A 19,621-nucleotide genomic window follows, 5' to 3' on the forward strand; every position below is an offset into this window, starting at 1 on the left:
ACACACAAAGTAAACGAGCAGGTGCACCACTCGAAGCTCCACCCATTAGGAAGATGGTCTTTCAAGGCCATCCCTCGACCTTTTTAGTTGCTGGGGTAATTGCAATCCCTTGGCTTCTGGTGGTTAAATGCTACCACCTGGCCTCCACTGCCTTGGGGCCCTCACGTCTCACAGCCATCACTGAGCCACGCTGTAATGGCCACCTTTCCCGTCATCAGCCAGTACTTTCCTGGCTGTGCTGAATCGTATGATCTCTGGGCCTTCCTTGGCACCATGTGGATTCCAGCATACCCATGTCCGCAAGCCTTTCTCTGTCCTATTTTTGGCAGCTCAGGCATTCCAATTCAGGTCCATTTTTCAGCATGGGGCCTTGCTTTTGACAGGTTTCTAAGAAACTTTATACCCTCTCCCAGGGTTTGACAGGGTGTTAAATTTTAGATCCCAAGAGAGTGACCTCAAGTCAATAAATGCTTCCTAATCTAGCCTTATGCTCTGATTCCTTCACATGCCCCTCAGAATCCAGCCTCCTGTATCATCAGGCCCAATGGGTCCAAGTTACACTGCATCTTAACGTAGGCTCGAGCCTAAGCAGAGAGGAGAGGAAATGTGGCTAGCTCCTGCGGGCGGCACCTGTTGCCCCCTGGGAGAAATACCTCTGTATTTTCTTTATCTATGGGGAAGGGTGGACCACTCAGAAAAGTTTGAGGGGTCAAAGTCTCCATAGGTGTCCACCATTCATGTGTCAGGATCACAGATTTTCTCAACCAGGGCCCTGATGTTGGCATGAAAGTTCTACCTCCACCCACATTCAACCATCTGAAGTGCTGCCATTCTGAACTCAGTTTGGCTGACGTCCCACTGCGTGAGATGGAAGGAAATGTAAGCTGCTAAAAAGACCCTCTGGCTCTCACACTTGGCTTGTTAATTTTCCCTACTTTTCATTATCCAGCTGAAGGGTCTCAGTGCAGCTCAGTAACATCCACCTATTTCCACGATCCTTAGAGCTCCCACTCCCACGACCCCGCACATTTCCAGTGCCTGTCATCACTCTGTGAGTGCATTTCCCCCACCAGCTGGTTCTTTTAAGACACTACTGGTCCATGCTGCACCCAGGCAGGCCGTGAATGAGCCAATCTCTAAGCTCTATCTCACCACCTGCTTTCCTGGACCATTCCTGCTGTTGACTGTTGGGTTCTCCAGGAAGCAGAAACCAAGGTAGAGCTAGGAATACAAAGGGCCTACTGACCAGGAAAGGAAAAAGGATGTAGTTAGGTTGGATGGCATCTCTTACTACCCAGTGGGGAGCTAGATCCCTGGGACAAAGATTGTTGTTTAGAGAGGTTTCCCCTTCGGCAGAGAAAGCTGGGGCCTGGTACCACCACCTGGGTGAGGGCCACTAGAGCAGGGCTTAGGCAGGACAGATGAGGCATGCGGTAAGGAGCTGTTCACTGCAGGCTGCCATCCAGCTCTGTTCTTGGAGATAAAATCAAGTCCTTTCAAAGGGAGCTGAGCAGCCCATCTCTATGGCTGCTACAATCAAGTATAATTCTATTTTACTCCTCTAATAACTTTTTTAAAAAGATTTTATTCATTATGTGTGTGAGAGAGAGAGAGAGAGAACAAGTTTTATTTTTTTATTTTTTTTTATTTTTTTGTCTGTTGCACACAGTTTATTTAACAATATGATATAAGAAATGAGTTGGTACTTTACCATTCTATACAGTGATTGAATCTTCTTGAATTTTCTTATTTATAGTAATTATAGCGCTTGCATGATTTACACTAGAATTGCTTTTCCTCATTTCAAGTTTCACATAGAAGAAAGAAAAGAATGCTTCTTCTCTATTAACATTAGCATGGTCTAAGAGAGTGATCATCCCTATTTTTTGTCTAAAACCAGTTTTATCAGAGAAACAAAGCAACAATTTCTACATCTGCAAGACAAGAGTTTGGCTTAAGCCAGTATGTATAGATAGATGTGTGTGTGGGTGTGTACGTGTGTGCACGCAGGAGCCAATTCCTATCGTCCAGGGGTAATACTTGGAGAACGCCCACAGAGTTCACCATAGAAAAAATCTTCCCGCAACATCAGAAAGTTATCGGGATACATTATAAGCTTGCATTAGGGAGAGGGAGAAGCAGACTTACCACTAAGCAGGGAGCCCAACGTAGGGCTCCATCCCAGGACCCCGGCATCATGAACCGAGCCAAAGGCAAATGTCCAACTGACTGAGCCACACAGGCGTCCCTTCTATAGTGACTTCTAGTTACACCTTTTTTTTTTTTTTTAAGTGGTGACCCTAGAGAGCATATCTTGCATCCTTATCAGAGGATAATTAGTATTTTCAACACTAACTAGATAATGCCAGGATTTTGAAAGGTAAATTGTGTACCTTCTGCCTTCTGTGTTGCGGTCACATATCTCTTTTTTTAAAAATGTGGAGTTTTTTACTAGTAAAATTAGACATTTACTTGCTTAAACACATTTTTTTAGGTTTGGTAAGAACACTTAATATGATACCCACTCTTCCAGTACATTTTTATGTGTAGGATACATTATTGTTAACCAAAGGTACAAGGTTGTGCAGATCTCTGGAGCTTATCTGTCTTAACTGAAACATTATTCCCACTGATAAGGACCTCCCACAGCCCCTGGCAATCATTCCACACTTTGATCCTATAAATATGACTATTTTCATTACCTTATCTAAGACAAATTATGTAATCTGTGTCTGTGACCAGCTTATTTCATTTAGTATAATGTCCTGGAGGTTCATCCATGTTGTCCTAGATTACAGAAATTTCTTGTTTTAACAGGCTGAGTGGTATTCCATTGTATATATACATGCCCTAGTTTCTTTACTCATTCATTCATCAATGGACATTTGTTATTTCCACATATTGGCTATTGTGAATAATGCTGCCATGAACATGAGGGTGCTAATATCCGTTTGAGACCCTGATTTCAATTCTTTTGGATAAATAACATGGGATTGCTGGGTCATGTGATAGTTCTAGCTTTTAGTTTTTGAGGAACCTCCATATTGTTTTCCATAGTGGCTGTGCCATTTTACATTCCTACAAACAGCATTTGAGGGTTCCAATTTCTCCACCTCTCCAACAATTGTCTTTTCTTTTTTTTTTTTTTAAGAGCCATCCTGACAGTATGAGGTGGTATCTCATTGTGGTTTTGATAGTCACTTCTTTGATGATGAGCAAGGTCAACATTTTTTTTTCATATATCCCATTGGTCATTCGCATGTCTTCTTTGAAGGAATGTCTATTAAGGTACTTTGCCTACTTCTTCTTCTTTTTTTTTTTTAAGATTTTATTTATTCATGAGACACACACACACACACACACACACACACAGAGAGAGAGAGAGAGAGAGAGGCAGAGACACAGGCAGAGGGAGAAGCAGGCTCCTCACAGGGAGCCCGACGTGGGACTTGATCCTAGGTCTCCAGGATCACACTCTGGGCAAAAGACAGGCACCCAGTTGTCCCGTTTTGCCTACTTCTTAATCAGGTTATTCTTTTTACTACTGTTGTAGGAGTTCCTTATACATTTTGGAGAGTAACCCCTTATCAACCATTTGCAAACATTTTCTTCCATTCCTAGCTACCTTTTCATGTTGCTTCTTTGGCTGTGCAGAAGCTTTTGAGTCTGATGTAATCTTACTTGTAATTTTTTTCTTGTTGCCTGTCCTTTTGGTGTCCTATCCATGAAATCATTGCCAAGACCAGTGTCATGAGACTTTACCCGTGTTTTCTTCTAGGACTTTAACAGTTGCAGGTAAATCTTTGATCTATTTTCAAGTTTATTTTTGTGTATGGTATAAAGTGAGGGTTCAATTTCATTCTTGTATGTGGATATCCGGTTTTCCCAACATTATATTAAATCCAAGTATCTTTTCACCTCCTCCACCCCTCCACAAGACACAGGCATATTAATTTCTTTTTGTCACTTATTTCTCTTTCTGGTGCTCTCACTTCCGGCTGGATTTCCTTCTCCAGGGAACATTCCTTTCAATGCAGCTCTGCTGATGTTGAAGTCTCTTGTTTTTGTTTTTCTGAAATTATTTTTATTTTTCTTTCATTTTGAAGGATAATTTGCTAAGCATAGAGTTTCCAGGTTGGCACTTCTTTCAGCGCATAAAATGTCACTCCATACTTTTTCACTTTCAAAAGTTCCGAGGAAAAGTAATATGTCTATTGAAGGCAATGTCTTTTTCTCTGGGGTTTGGTAGTTGTGGTTCTCGTATTTTTTCCTCCTTGGCCATCTGGAGAATTTATGTCTTTTGGTTAATTTTGGAAAAGTCTTACTGGTGTTTCTTCCACCTGATTCTTATCCCCTGCACTTTCTGGGACTCCAAATACATGTAGCTTTTTGCTACAGCTTTTTGCTGTGTCCTCTATCTCTTGTAGGTGCTTTTCTGGATTTTCCATCCTTTTCCTCTCCACACTTGTTTTCCTGTTTTCTACAGGCCTATCATAAGTTCCTAAATCTTATCTTCTGCTTTGTCCAATCTCCTTTTAAATTCATTTATGGGGTTCCTAATTTAAATTATTATACCTTTCAGTTTTAGAATTTCTGTCTGATTTTTTCTTTGTAATAGATTCCAGTTGTTTTTGTAATATATAATTTAAATTCGCCAATTGGACACTTATTGTCTTGAATATATTAATAGTTTAAAATCTAAAATCTCCAAGATCTGGATCACCTGCTTTCTCCAACTTTTTAAAAATATTTTATTTATTTATTTATTCATGAATGAGAGAGAGAGAGAGAGAGAGAGAGAGAGAGGCAGAGGCACATGCAGAGGGAGAAGCAGGCTCCATGTAGGGAGCCCGATGTGGGCCTCGATCCTAGGACTCCAGGACCACGGCCTGGGCTAAAGGCAGGTGGTCAACCACTGAGCCACCCAGGGACCCCCGCTTTCTCCAATTTTCAATCACTCAGCACGTGTTGTCTTCTGGCCCATCTAAGTTTTTACTCAATGCCAACATTGTATATGGAAAATGGTAGAAGCTTTTTGGATGATACAGTTGTCCTCGTGAGGGGATTTGTTTCTTCCAGTAGTTAAGATTGCTCTGTCTCTGCTGTCCCCTTACCCCTGGAGTGTAGTCCTTTGGTGGTTTCAACATGTTCACGAGTCCCTCCTCCTTTGAAGTCCCTAAACTCCAATTTCTGTCTCCCCAACACTGAGCTGCCTAAAGACTCTTCTTAGCCTCTTAGTTTCTCAGCTATTTTCTGCTTGGCTTTGTAGCATCTCTCCCTGCATAGCTTAGGAATCATCAAAGGCCTCGAGAGGTTATGTAGTGAATGTCAGGCTCACTCATGTTTCTTTGCCCCAAGATCCTGTGCTGTCGGTCTTGGCCTCCTTCATGGCTATCTGCTCCAATTTGTCTCCCCAGCCTTGTAAGGGCTGAAAGCTTTGAGCCTCTACTTTCTGCTGCTCCTCATACTTAATCAGCTAAGTCCGCAAGGTGAAAAGCGGCATGGACTGTCAGGTTCACTTTGATGCGTTTCTTTCTCTCTAGGACCCTGGCCCTTCAAGCACATGCAGCCTAGCCTATCTGCTCTCTACTCACTGCCTTCAAACACAAGATTTTAGAAGTTCTATTGTTGTCTGCAGGATGTTTAAACTGATGAAATCACTCCGATAGCTGAAAACTTAAGTCCTTTTCTTTGCAATTTTTAAAAATTAATTAATTAATGATAGTCACAGAGAGAGAGAGAGAGAGAGAGAGAGAGAGAGAGAGAGAGAGAGAGGCAGAGACACAGGCAGAGGGAGAAGCAGGCTCCATGCACCGGGAGCCCGACGTGGGACTCGATCCTGGGCCTCCAGGATGGCGCCTTGGGCCAAAGGCAGGCGCTAAACCGCTGCGCCACCCAGGGATCCCTCTTTGCAATTTCTAATAATTACTTAGCTACCGTATTTATGGTTTGACGCACCATCTCTTAACCTTACCCAGCGCTTTAAAATTTAAATCCTAAACTTAATATTGTCTTTTGTTTGCATTTTCCTCTATCTTCGGCTTTTGTCACTTTTATGTCTTTCATATAAACAATATATTGCTGGTTTTAAGATTTTATTTATTTATTCATGAGAGACACACAGAGAGAGGCAGAGACATAGGCAGAGGGAGAAGCAGGCTCCATGTAGGGAGCCTGATGTGGGACTCGATCCTGGGACTACAGGATCACGCCCTGGGTCAAAGGCAGGCGCTAAATCGCTGAGCCACCCAGGGATCCCGCTGGTTTTATTTTCAACCCCAGTCTGATCATCTGTCTTTTAAAAAGACAATCTAGATGGGATGTAACAGATTATATCCTTTCTTATTTTTGTTTGGGAGGAGGATTAGGGGAAACCATTTCTCTCTACCTGGAAGTTCAGAAATAGGTGAGGATTATAATGTGGAAGACAAAACCTGGTTAGAAAGTCTAGCTTTAGATGTGTGGCTAAGTGGGCTTGTGAATACTTCATTCCCAATGCAGAATCACATACCTGACTACTTGCAGAGCTGTACAACCACAGGTTTTGTCCAGAGGGACAGAGCTTATACATAGACAAGCTAGAACGTACTCCTCAGTAGGCTGGCAAACGTGAAAAAAAGCACATAAGGCATTGAACCAAAAATGCAGATCCTTTCCCAATTAATCAATCACTCTCTCCTCCCCTAAGAGTGAGATTAGAGAGAGGTCAGGAGTGTCAGTGTAGCAATACGATCCCACAGAGAAATGAGGCCAGGAGAAAAAACAATGATCCCCAATATTGCCCACTTATTGATCCTTTTAGTCCATTAGACTTCACCATGAAACTATAGTCAACCATTGTGTGGCTGTCCCCCAAGGAAAGGGAAGCAAAGGTGGGACAACTCTGCCCCACCTTCATGCCACTCCCCCACTGCAAGCTTCCTGCAACAAAATGTTGGTTGCAGTTTTAGTGAAGATAATAAACACTGTCCCCCTCTAATCTTGTAAAGTATCCCCTTGGAGAGAAGACACAGCAAATGTGGATTTACAACATTTGTTTTATTAATGAACCTGTTTTGAAGAACATGGTTTGGGTGTTTCCTAACACTTGATCCTTGGGTTAGACACATTTACCCACCCGGAACAGGCACTGGACAAATGCAAACCTCTATCTCCAAGGACAGAAAGATTATTGTATGGTGACGGGTAACCGAGAATATATCATGGGCAGACAAATCTAGGCTGGATTCCAGAAAACGCTGACCCAAGCATGCTCAGGTCCTCTTCCCAAATCCACCAAGATCTGGCCTCTTCTCTTCTGCTGGGTAGGAAAGGGAATGCCCTGGTCACCATGCAACAAGGGCAATGTGTCCTCCCTAATAATGTTCAGTGTTTGCTTTATTTTTTGCTCCTTTTCCCTATCTTAAAAAAAAAATTAAAGTATAAATTACGTGTAATAAAGTGCATAGATTTCAGGTGTTGAGTTCAGTGAGTTTTGACAAATGTCTACAGTCATGTAACCTCCATCACAGAAGATCCAAGTTTCCTTGGGCCTCTTTACAGTTAACCCCTCCCTTCTCCTTCAGGAACAAACCATGTTCTCATTTCTAGCCTTGTCAGTCTGATTGGTTTTAGAGCTTCACATAAAGTACTCTTGCTTACGTCTCGCTCCTTTCCTTTGACGTTTAAGATAACACTATATGTTGCACTTATACATAGTTCCTATTTATTGCTGAGTGATATTCTATTGTATTAATATGCCATAACCCACTTAACCATTTTCCTGCTTTTGGACATGTTTTTAATCTTTTGTCATTATGAATAAAGCAACAGTAAATATGCTGGTCTATCATCCGTGGATATAGATTTTCATTTCTCTTGGATGAATATCTAGAATGGCCAAGTCACAAGGTAGAAATAGCCCCAATTTAAAAAACTGGAACCTTGCTCAACAGATTTCCATGTTGGATGCCTTCTTTTAGACAGCAATGTGAGTCCCAGTGGCTTTACATTCTCATCAGTACTTGGTATTGTCAGTTTTTTTTTTTTTTTTAACTTTAACCATTCTATCAGATGGGAAATGCTTTTTGTGGTTTTAATTTGCATTCCTGGAAGACTACGGACACTGAATGATTTTTCATATTCTTGGCCACTCATGTACTTCTTTGTGATGCTGTCTCCTGCCCATTTGTTAAACTGGGTTTTCCATCTTATTTTTGATTTGCATTTTTCTATCTTCAGGGGATGAGTCCTTTATCAGGGCACCCAGAGATCATTTTCTTCATGGCAGGCCAAGGCCTACTTGTTCATTCTGAAGTACAGAAAAATTTGATTGTGGTAAAATCCCACTGCATTTTTCTTCTGTGACTTGTGCTTTGTGTTCTAAGAAAACTTTGCTCATTCCAAAGCCGTTTAGATATTCATGTTTTCTTTTAGAAGCTGAAGTGCTTATGTTTAAGACTTCGAACCTACTCTGAATTAGTTTTTGTAGAAGGCGGACGGTAGTAGTCAACGTTCATTTCTTCCCATACAAATACCCAATCGTTAGTTAGGGGCTGAAAAGACTTCCTCATGTTACTGCCTTGGCAATGCTGCTGAAAGCCAAATAACTGCATTTGTGGTTCTATTTGCAGATTCTATTCCATCTCCTTGATCTACTTCAGGGGCTGGCAACCTCTCTGTAAGGGGCCAAGAGTCAGTGTCCTGGGGTCTGTAGGCTCCATGGTCTCAGCTGCAACTACTCAACTCTACCAGTGGATCATGAGAACAGCCAATGGGGGTCAGGTCCAGCAGCAGGTGGGGGCAGTCCCAGAAGTCACCTAAAGGTCTTTATTCCTGTGAGTTCACTCTTCAAATTTAATTCTCACATGCACACTGATCTGCTTCAGAACTGTTTTGAGCACTATTCAGTCTTTGTTAACATTTCTACTGTTTGGCTATCAAACATGCCATGCAGCCAATCTCCATTTGTTGTGCTACTTTGAAATTAAACTGTCAAATTCTAAGCAAAACAAGGCAAAAGGCTTTGCCTAGGAGTATACTAACAGCTAATATTAAATGCACATTTACAGTCAAGTATTATTCTACTACATAGAATATTAAGTGTTACACTTAATCTTGACAACTCTGTCACTTGCTAGCTGGGCGTCCTTGGAAAAAAACCAGTTCACTTGTACCCCTCTTGTGCATGTATAAAATGACAGCAACTATCTAGCTCATAAAATCACTGTGAAGTAAAGTGAATGCACATAAAGCACTTAGAACAGAGCTGGCATACAGTAAGGACTTTCTATTCTATGTTAACAAGTAGAGAATCCTCCAGGAAAATCAAAACCAAACTAAACCAAATGCCTCACCTAAAGCAACATGCAGCAGCACTGTCAGCCGCCATGGTCCTTGCCTTTGATGCATGCAGAACATATCTGGTGTGTGTTTGGGGGGCGGATCGAGATCACTGCAAAGGCAGCGCTGTGTCATCTCTCTTTGGTAAGTTCTAAGTAACTAGTAGAGATGGTGAAGGCAAAGGGAGCCAGCATATGCTGAATGCTGAAAATTAATGACTGAAAAGGGATTAACACGGATGGGAGTGAGATTGAGAAAGAGGAAAGTACATCAAAGTGAAGAAAGAACACAGGGTGTGCAATGAGTCAAGTGGCGATCAACAGCATATGAATACGCTGTTCCAGTAAAGCTACCTGTAAATACAGGTAATGGGCTTGAGCTGGCACATGGGATGTAGCAGACCCCTGGAGCCACCTGACTGGAGTGAAGCAGCGTGAGTTTTCAGGAGGCACGGGTTTTAAGTACAACAGCAGGTTCTAAGCCAGGATTAGAAAGGTTAGCTTGTGACTTTATGGGGCTGAGAAGTAAGCAAAGAGTTAACACTAACATTTATTAACCATTTACGATAGGCAAGAACAATTCTACTTTTAGGCCTGTAAACTTTATGAAGTCCCATTCTGGCAGGAAAAGCAGCTGAGACAAAGAGAAATTAGTCCTTATAAGAGGGTGAGGTGGGACGAGAACACAAGCCCCTGTCTTCGGAGCCCTGCCCTTGATCACCCGGAGGGATGCCCGCAGAGCCCTGGTATGCAGAGGCATGTGCCTGGACCAGCACAGAAACCCCTGGTGAAGACAGGTTCTGGGGATCAGGAACCACACTTGTTTATGTGAACAGGTGGAAGGAGAGTGAAAACCAAGCAGCTGTGAGGTAGTACTGCATGTTAAACATCATAAAGGAAAACCTGAGAAATTTTATCACCAAAGAGTCACACTACTGGTAGGGCTGGAAGCCAAGAATACAGATTGGAGAAGTGCAACCCATGGAGCAGGTGAGAAGCTAGAGACCAGATAAACCATTGAAAGAGCTAGTGGCAGGCAATTCTGTCAGAAGTACACCCACTGAACACTTGTGGGCAAGATGAGTCCCTGACACTAGGGATGGCATACCCTTAACTCGGGATATGAAATACAGCCTGTGAGCTTTGTCAGGAAGCCCTGACCATTAAAAATTAATGGTGCTATAGCATCAATGTCCATAATAGCCAAAAAGATAGATGAATGGATAAAGATGTGATAGATATCACTCAGTCATAAAAAAAGAATGAAATCTTGCCATTTGCAACAACGCAGATTGAACTATAGGATGTTATGCTAAGCGAAATAAAGTCAGAGAAAGACAAGTATCAGATAATTACACTCCTACGTGGAATTTAGGAAACAAAACAGATGAACACAGGGGAAAGGAAGGAAAAATAAGACAAAATTAGAGACGAGACAAACTATAAGAGACTCTTAACTCTAGGAAACAAACTGAGGGTTGCTGGGGGTGGGGTGGGAAGATGGATGGGGTAACTGGGTTGAAGGAGAGCACGAGATGTAATGAGCACTGTGTTATATGCAACTGATGAGCCACTCAATTTTCTCTCTGAAACTAATTACACATTGTTAGTTAAACCGAATTTAGATAAAAAATTTAAAACAGTAGGGAAAAAGAAATCAATGGTGCCCCCATATACCTTGTCTGGTTATTAAAGCCCAAGCAAGGTACAAGAGATTTCTAGAAACAAAAAAATTAGGCTTTATTTTTGTTGTAGTTATTTTTAATACAGGTAACTGTATTGTAGACATCTGTTAGCCTCACAATTCAATGAGGCCAATACACAGAAACTAGAGACTAAATGAGAGTGTACTTGCTCCTGGCCCTTGGGCTGGCACCCCCAACAGACTTTCTTTTCATTCTTATGTCCTTTCCCTCCCATGTAAGACAAACTAAACAAAACACTACTCCAAAGAAAAACCTCAAGTGCCCTGGCATCAGTGGTAGGTGGGATGCAACAAGATGCTGTTACCTTAGATGGGATGAAAAAGCCAACCAAATCCAAACTGTGTGGAGGCAGCAGTGCCATCCCTGGAGCCAAGCCCTGGAGGTGGCCAGCAAGGCTCTTCACCAGGCAAGACAATAGTGTACCATCTGTCAGCGGTCCCCGAGGTCCGGCGCCATGGAAGTCAGCATCCTTGAGACAAGTGAAAGGAGCCCTGTCCTCTGGTGGCGCTAGGTTCCAGAGGAAAATGCATGAGGACAGTCCCTTCTGAAAGTAGCTCACAACAGAAAGGGTTCCTGAGGAGGCACGCAAAGGCCAAGTAAGGCACCCTTGCTGTCCATCCCAGGGCACGCTACAGACTCCATTGTCCTTGACAGGTCTGCCCTGGTAAGCCTCACACAGAATTCCTACACCATTTACAGTGAAAAAGTAAATAAGAAATAAGGCATTAAACATTTGATTTTTTTTTATTTCCATATGCAATGTAATGTTTAGGCACGCTGCTTGGGATGCTAGTTCTAAAAAAATCGTTGGCCATTATTCAGAATATCCTTTTGGTTTTAAATACTGGTCAGGACAAATGATGTAAAAATACATGAATAGTTGTCTATTACAGAAATGAAAACCTGATCTGCATCTAAAAGTGCAAGAGGTGAAGAAATTTAACCCTTTCCCCAGACGATATGGCAATATACGATATATTGCTTCAGCTGTTTGAGAAGGCTGTGATGTATTTTTATATTGACATAGAAAATTATAAATTACATTGAATTAGTATCCATAATCACTATATATATACACAAACCAGTTCTAAAAAAAATACACTGGTTTAGAAGTTACGAGTGGAAACCTCACAAGGTACAGGAGCACAATTACCATGCTTAGGTGCCAGTTTTGATTTCTAGTTGGAAACACTAGCCTGTAAAATGAACGTGCTCTAATCCATCCGTAGCACGAGCATTCTTCGACTGGCCTGCCTGATATGGTTTAGGTTTGTTAAATATGCAAATTGCTCAGAAATGTTCATTGGTGATGCTTGTTAACAAGGTAAATTTTGGTGAATGGGTTAAAAGGCAGAGGAACTACCAAAACAAAACAAAAAACAAAAACAAAAACGAAAAACAAAAGAACTCAAACCACAAGCCATGTACACTCCAAATAGTCTAGTGTTTCACCTGTAGGAATAACCATTTCAAGCAAACAAGACTTTAACAGAACATATGGCTTTACAATAACATCAATTTATCAACTAAGTTGTAGCAATAAATACTTAATCTCTACCAATAGACTTACATTTTTTGATCTGTTTAAAACAATACAGAAAACAGTTACCAATCAAAAACTGGTTATAAAAAGAACACCAAATATTTCTTATTCAAAATCACGTTTGTAAGTTAGAACAACCAAAATAACACTTAGAGGGCATTTCAACCCCACATCTCCTTGCCAGCCTGGAAGAGAAATGAATTCAGAATTTTGTACAAGGTGAAAAATGTATGAAAACTGCCTAATACTTTGGTCACACTAATAATTGTCAAATAGTTATGTTTCAAATACAATAGATCTGTGTATTCACTTTTATAAAACTATTCTTACAGCCATTTTAACTATAGTATTACTACTATTATTACATGGGTGGCACGATCTTATTTCACAGGCTACCCATTATTTAGAACAATACAATATAAACATACGCAAAAATTCTTGGTATTTGTCAATGTGCAATATTTTTACACTTCTGGATTTCTCTGTACAATGTCTTAGAATCTAGAATATAAAGGTTGCTGGTCCTGATCCCTTGCAGAGTGAGTGCAGCAGTGACGGCTTGGTGGGCTCCAGGTGACGTCTCCAGAGGCCCTGAACGGTGGCGGCCTGCAGTCCTCAGCCAGCAGCAGCAGGGGTCACTCATCATACGGGGCCATTGACGGATGTGTCGCCTGGCATGCTTGGCTGGTCAGTCCTGCAGAGGAAGAGACAGACATGTGAGGCATCTGAGGCAGAAAACCAACTTGGTTTAGCTCCCTGAGCATGGGAACATTTATTTTAATATTGTTTATGCAATGTCTAGCACAAAGCCTGGCACTTATAGTTACTTAACGGAATGCTTCAAAAACGCATTAATCAAAAACTCCAGGAAATCTAACTGTTCCTAAGCTTCACCTCAGCTCTGGTTAACAGGCATTTAGCAAGGGCTGTAGCAGAGCAGAGTTCCATAAAACCATCCCACTTCGGCCTCCTAGAAGCACACTGCAGACAAGGTCAGTGGTATTTAGACTGCTGCTCCCAGACCCATCACGAGCCATGTGCTCATCCCCTCCTTCAAACAGCTTTTTATTTGTTCCATATATTGGACTCCACGTAAATTACACTTGAAAAGCAGGATTCTTCTACTGAAAGAGGAAAAAAAAGGCTTGTAAACAGGACCAGCTTTTGAAAACAGGTGTGTACTTTAACAAATGTGCTCCCACCAGGCAAGTGTTAGGGCTGAAGTTGGGAGAACAGAAGAAGGAATGCTAGGGGCGCCTGGGTGGCTCAGTTGGTTAAATGTCCAACTTTTGATTTTGGCTCAGGTCATGATCTCAGTCTTGGCGGCATTCCCAGATTTTTACAAAGCAGGCTTGGGAAAGGGTGCTTAGAGATGTACTGAGAAGCACACGGGTACTTCTGGACCAGCTCACAAGCTCAAGGCTTCAGACATTTGCTAATTGTAAGAGAGAGCCAAAAAGCTGACTCCACAAGCAATGCACTCTGCTTATATTCATGGTGTCTCCGTACCTCAGAGACAGGGGGACCAGGGTTCTGCCAGCAGACACACCGGGTACAAATCCCACCATCACCACTCACAAGCTGCCGGGTCTCAAGTCCATCTTCTAACCTCTCCCAGTTCAGCTCCTCCCCCTGTGAAAGGGGGACAACAACCCCCCTAAAGGTGGGGGAGTATGTGATGTATACAAAGTGCTTGGCATACAGGCTTGCATGTGCTTGATAAACAATAGTTAAAAAGTTAAGTTCCGTGGCAGTGCAAACCATTAAGTGCAGTAGTGCACGCCTGTCAACCCAAGGGGCCCCGATACCTGGTTGTGACACAAATCATGTGGGGAAAAGTGCAGACAGAAAGGCCCAGTGGCTCTCTTCACCTCCCGTACATTGCTCTTAGAACACAGATGGGCTCACCGGACCACTTACCTTCTCCCTGCCATCACAGCAGCTCAATGCCACCTTCTGAGCAGCCTTCTCCACTGCCCCATCTAAGTGGGACTCCTGATCTCCCATCCAGCTGGCCCAATCCTCCAGCAGCACCTCTTTCTAGATGTGCCTAGATCATCTGGGTGTCTGTTATGCTACTGCTTTACCCCCAGGCCTAGACCACTGGCTGCCACACTCACGTGTGTTGGGTAGAGGAAGGACAGATGGATGAACGCATGGACACATGTGATGCCCTTGTCTTCGTCCACTGGCCCTCCTCAGTGTTTCCCCCCCCACCTCAGTCCGGCAGATTGAGGGGCAGGACTCTTCACACCAGACATCTCTAGGTGGGTAGAAGAGCAAGCAGGTTCCCCCAAGGCAAATAATTTTGCACTCCAGAGAGCCAAGGAAATGATTCCAGAGCTTCCTGTATCATTTATGTCTGAGAAACCAAGAAGAGACTCCTGAATCAACTAGAAATTGGAACAGACCTGGATTGTCCTGCTTTCTAAACAGATCTCAATATAAAGGAATGTTGTAGACAGAAATTAGGGAAAGGACATAACTGACTGGGAATAAGATCCTACAAAATACCCTTGAAAAAACATCCACTGGAAACCCCAGGCAAAAAAAGGTGACTTGCCCAAAACACTGAGAAGCATACCTGGGGCCGGATCCATCAATGTTGTAGTGTCACCATGCCTCCTCCTCCCAAAGCTTTCACTAGAGCCAACATGCTCAAATAGTTCTTATAATTGATTTGTTTTATACACCAAGATTTTTTTTTTTTTAAATCATAGAGAAGCAAACTCCTCATTCTGGCTGTAATTCCCATGAGAAACAAAAGCAGGGTTTGTGCCACAAAAGAGGTTTGTCAACCAGTGAACAGAGTGTGCCCCCTGCTGGGTCCCACTGGTTATGTCACCCCTAACATGACAATGATTTTGGGGGTGAGGATCTGGTGAGGGGGAAAGACAGCTTTTCTGAAATGGCTTTAAAGATTACTTTATTCCTTATGCAAGGAATGTACAAACTTAGGTATATATAACAAAAAAAGTTAACTCTGGGAAGTGCTGAGCAAAGTTCCTTGTGGTCCAAGGGCAAATCCTCATCTTCTGGCGCGAGCTCTGGAGCAATCGGAGGCCGCCCTTGCTCTACCTGCGAGGCCGTGTGTATGGGCCAGGGCGCCGGCCCTCGGAGGCTGAGGCTTTGGCTTGGCCTATCCCTTCAGACCACTGGCTCAGTCTAAGCAATAGGTGACTAGAAAGAAAACATCACATTCCAAATCACTCAGCTCTGGCAGTGGGATTATCACACGTAATCAAGACAAATATTTTGCACAAACAAAACCATACAGGGAATCATCTGAGTTAAGAATATTTAGCAACATACAGAAAAGGGTCTCCAGGAAGGCTCTCCCCATGTGTCACATGTGCATGATTATGGGAAAAGGAGTACCACCAGGGGTTGCTTGTGGCTGGCAGCTGGTAATCTTGTGGACCCCATGAGAACTTGGCTGCCACAGCCTAGTGGCCCCCTGATCCCAGGGGAGGCTCAATATCAGCCTCAAATTAGTACTTCCTTTAAAAAAAAAAAAAAAAAAAAGTACAGGGGAAGGTATGCCAGCATTGGAGACCCTTCCCTTCCATTTTGAGGAATTTCTTAGAGAGCTAGTAATATTACCAAATCTCCAAAAACCAGTTTTTGACTTTTGGGGTAAGGAGGTAAACCGTTCTGAGTTCTTGGCCCAGGTACCCTGCCTAGATGTAGCCTAAGATAATGCTACTATACTGAGTAAGTCACTGAATCCCTAAGGACAATGACTACTCCTATCTCTCCTGCTCCCCCAACTTCCCTCCCAGCTTCCAGGAGAAAACAGTGACAGTCAGAATAGGACCTGGGCAGGTTGGAGAAAGTGAGGAGTTACCTCTGCTCTGGGTTACTGCTGGGGGGCCGGGGGCCCACAGACTTCACCTCTGCTGTCTCAGAGCTCTCCTCGACATCTTTACAAGCAGCATCTTGAGAGGTAGACAGTTTTCCTTCCTCACTGCAGTAAAGAGGAGGACAGGCAGTGTTAGGCACCCCAGGTACCAGTAGGGGTGGAGGGTGAAGGCACATGCAAATGACCCTGGAAGTCATGGGCGCCATGGAGTAAAGCCCTGGGGCTGAGCATGCTCAGGGGAGGGACCACAGGGACCACAGACAGTGACTGGGAAATCACAAAAGGAAAGGATCACACACAAGAGGGAACCAAAGGAGGGACAATGTAATGCAGCTGGTGTCTGATAAAGAATGGCCCGCATTACTGTACATACCGATAGGATTTCAACACTCTGAAGCCAAGTGTGCAAAATAGAAAAAGAAATGTACAAGAGTTTCAGAATACTCCTATAAATGAGGAATGTGGGGGGGTAATATGTCCACGACTGCACATAAGCAGAACTGCAGACTCGGTGAAGGTGTCAAATGAACCTGTTTGAAGGAATGAGTCTTTAGTTAAGGCATTTTGCTTTCAGGGCCCAGCCCAGCATTAAACAGTCAGCAGGAGCAACCCCTATCAGCTTGCTGCTCCCATCATATGAGCAGGGTACCAGGTGCCTGCACCAGGATGCCTTCTGACAATGCATGAGAAGTACAGACATCATAAAGGGAGAGCCAAGAAGTAGCCAGAACAGGTAAAAGCTGATCCTAAGAGGGCAAACAAAAATATAGGAAGGGTTATCTCCCCCTCTCCTGGCTCTTGGTGGAGAAAGACAAGTAGCAAATGCTTTTGATTGACTGTGGGGTAGAAAGTTAGCTATTCTGTCTGGACTTCCCATTTGACACAATCAAGACAGCACTAAAATAAGCTCAAGGGCAGCTAGAGGTTCCCTCTGGGAAGGGCCATCATTCTCAAGAGGGGAGTCCTGCCCTGGACTTGGTTATGAAAAGCCTAATTTTAGGATGATCGCTTGGGTGCCTTTCAGATGGGTCTAGGCAATTTTTAAGGAAGAACTTGAACTAAAGTCTAAAGATTTGTTAACAACTTGAGCTACCTGGTTCCTTACTCTTCTCTATCCTCATTATCCATGCCCTCCCCAGAAAAGCAACTATCCTGTTGTGTTTATGTATTACTTTCATTCTTATAAAATGTACAGTCATTGCATATGCATATTTTGAGGCAAGTAAGTGGCTCTGAATTGTATACCTCATTGTATTTATCTCTGTAACTCAACATACTCTGGAAGATCCACGTGTTTTTAGTGTCAATGGCACAGTGCCTGATGGTGTGCAATGCCCAATTCCACCTGGCTTCTCACAATGCCCCTCTGTGCACAGTGCTGCCATGCTCACCACTGTGGCCTCCACGTGACTACTCTTCTTCTGGGACTGCTTTTAGTGGCACTTTCAAGTTTTCTCTATAGACAAATGGGTTTAATTATTTAGGAATTTTCTTAACTTTGATGTAGTTTATGACTGGTATTTTGCCTATTATTATACATCCTAATTGCTTATTACTGATGCAGAAAAAGGTTACTGATGTTTAAAACTGATCTGTTCCCCCAGCAGTTTTGTTGAACTCTTACTAGTTACAAAAGTTTGCTACTAACTTGGTGGCAGGTGATGATTATTATTATATTATTATAATCGAGCCCACAACCACAAGATCACAACTTGAGCCGAAACCAAGTTGGATGCTTAAACTGACTGAGCCACTGAAGTGTCCCTGTTTGCTCAGTTTTAATATGTGGGTATGGAACTTTATCAGAAGCATCATGAAAAGCCTCAAATGATTTCCTCTCAAGCTATTAACATATTCTAAATGACATGGACACTTTTCTTGGCAGTCCAGGGAAAACCATAACTTAATGTTATGAGTTATTTTTAATGTGCTACTGGATTAGGTTAGCAAATATTTTCTACAGGATTTCTGCATTTAGTTCGCTTGTAAGTGTATAAACTGATTGCTTTCTGTAATCATCCTTATCTGGTTTTGGAATTAAGATTTCACAGCTTCATAAAAAGATCCAGCAACTTCTGCACTTTTTCTACTTTCTGCAACAACTGAGACAGGAGTGCGCAGATGAATGTGCACAAAACAGGATCGAATCATTACTACAACCAGCACATCCTATTTACTTGTAAAGCTGGCCTGCCCTGGAGCTGGCTTGCTCCTTGTTTTCCACCACAGAAAATGGCTCGTGTCTTTTGTCCATTTAAAACTTATTATTAGCTTGTTTTTTTCTTGTTGATATTAGGTTTTTCCTTTACCCTGCTCCTGAATCTTCCTTTGTAGGTTATGGCACGTCTTTTCATTTTATCATGTTTTTCAGAATACCAGAAATTAAATAAAGAAAATTCATCAACTTTTTCCTTTATGGTTTGGTTTTTTAATGGTTAAAAAACCCTTTAACCTTCAAATTATAAAGATACGCTCTCATGTTTTCTTCTCAAAGTTGTAGTTTTGCCTTTCATATTTACGTTGAGACAGACTCAGTTCTGTTTTTCTCTGACAGAATCATCATTACTTCTCAGGCTATTCTTTCCTTGCCGACTATAACACCATTCTAGCATGCACCAAGTTCCTGTAACTGCGGTGTCTACCTGCACAGCATGCCCAAAAAGATCTCACTTGGTGATGCCTCTGCCTCTCTCCTTTCCTTCCTTCTTCAAAATGATCTTGGTTATTTCTGGCTCTTTGGTCTTCTTTATGAATATCACTATCAGCCTCTAATCGCCATGAAAAGCTCCACTGGGATTTTGATTAGAAACGCAATCATTTTATACATTAACTTGTTAAAAAATTGCCAAAGGGGCAGCCTGGGTGGCTCAGCAGTTTAGCACTGCCTTCAGCCCAGGGTGTGATCCTGGAGATCCAGGATCGAGTCCTACATCGGGCTCCCTGCATGGAGCCTGCTTCTCCCTCTGCCTGTGTCTGTGCCTCTCTTTCTCTCTCTCTGTCTCTCATGAATAAATAAATATTTAAAAAAATAAAATAAAATAAAAACTGCCAAAGATGAGCAGCCCTGGTGGCTCAGCGGTTTAGCGCCACCTTCAGTCCAGGGCGTGATCCTGGAGACCCGGGATCGAGTCCCTTGTCAGGCTCCCTGCATGGAGCCTGCTTCTCCCTCTGCCTGTCTCTCTCTCTCTGT

At 42.7% G+C, this 19,621-nt stretch overlaps 1 protein-coding gene across 12 annotated transcripts in view; it reads right to left on the minus strand.

The window, feature by feature from the left end:
* Positions 1-11,751: 11,751 nt before the first annotated feature.
* Positions 11,752-19,621, minus strand: part of PPP6R3 (protein phosphatase 6 regulatory subunit 3) — a 144,441-nt gene continuing 136,571 nt past the window's right edge. For 8 of the 12 annotated variants that reach the window (XM_041722545.1, XM_041722544.1, XM_041722540.1 and 5 more), the window contains 2 exons: positions 16,417-16,536; positions 15,479-15,749 (listed from right to left, as the gene is read on the minus strand). In XM_041722545.1, coding sequence (XP_041578479.1) covers positions 15,644-15,749; positions 16,417-16,536 — 226 coding nt within the window. In that variant the 3' untranslated portion in view covers positions 15,479-15,643. Of the gene's footprint in view, positions 13,264-15,478; positions 15,750-16,416; positions 16,537-19,621 lie in introns of those variants that run through there. The other 4 variants (XM_041722543.1, XM_041722542.1, XM_041722539.1 and 1 more) reach the window with 1 other exon arrangement.

This window comes from Vulpes lagopus, chromosome 11 (assembly GCF_018345385.1).
Source record: "Vulpes lagopus strain Blue_001 chromosome 11, ASM1834538v1, whole genome shotgun sequence".
In the NCBI taxonomy this organism is placed as follows: domain Eukaryota; kingdom Metazoa; phylum Chordata; class Mammalia; order Carnivora; family Canidae; genus Vulpes; species Vulpes lagopus.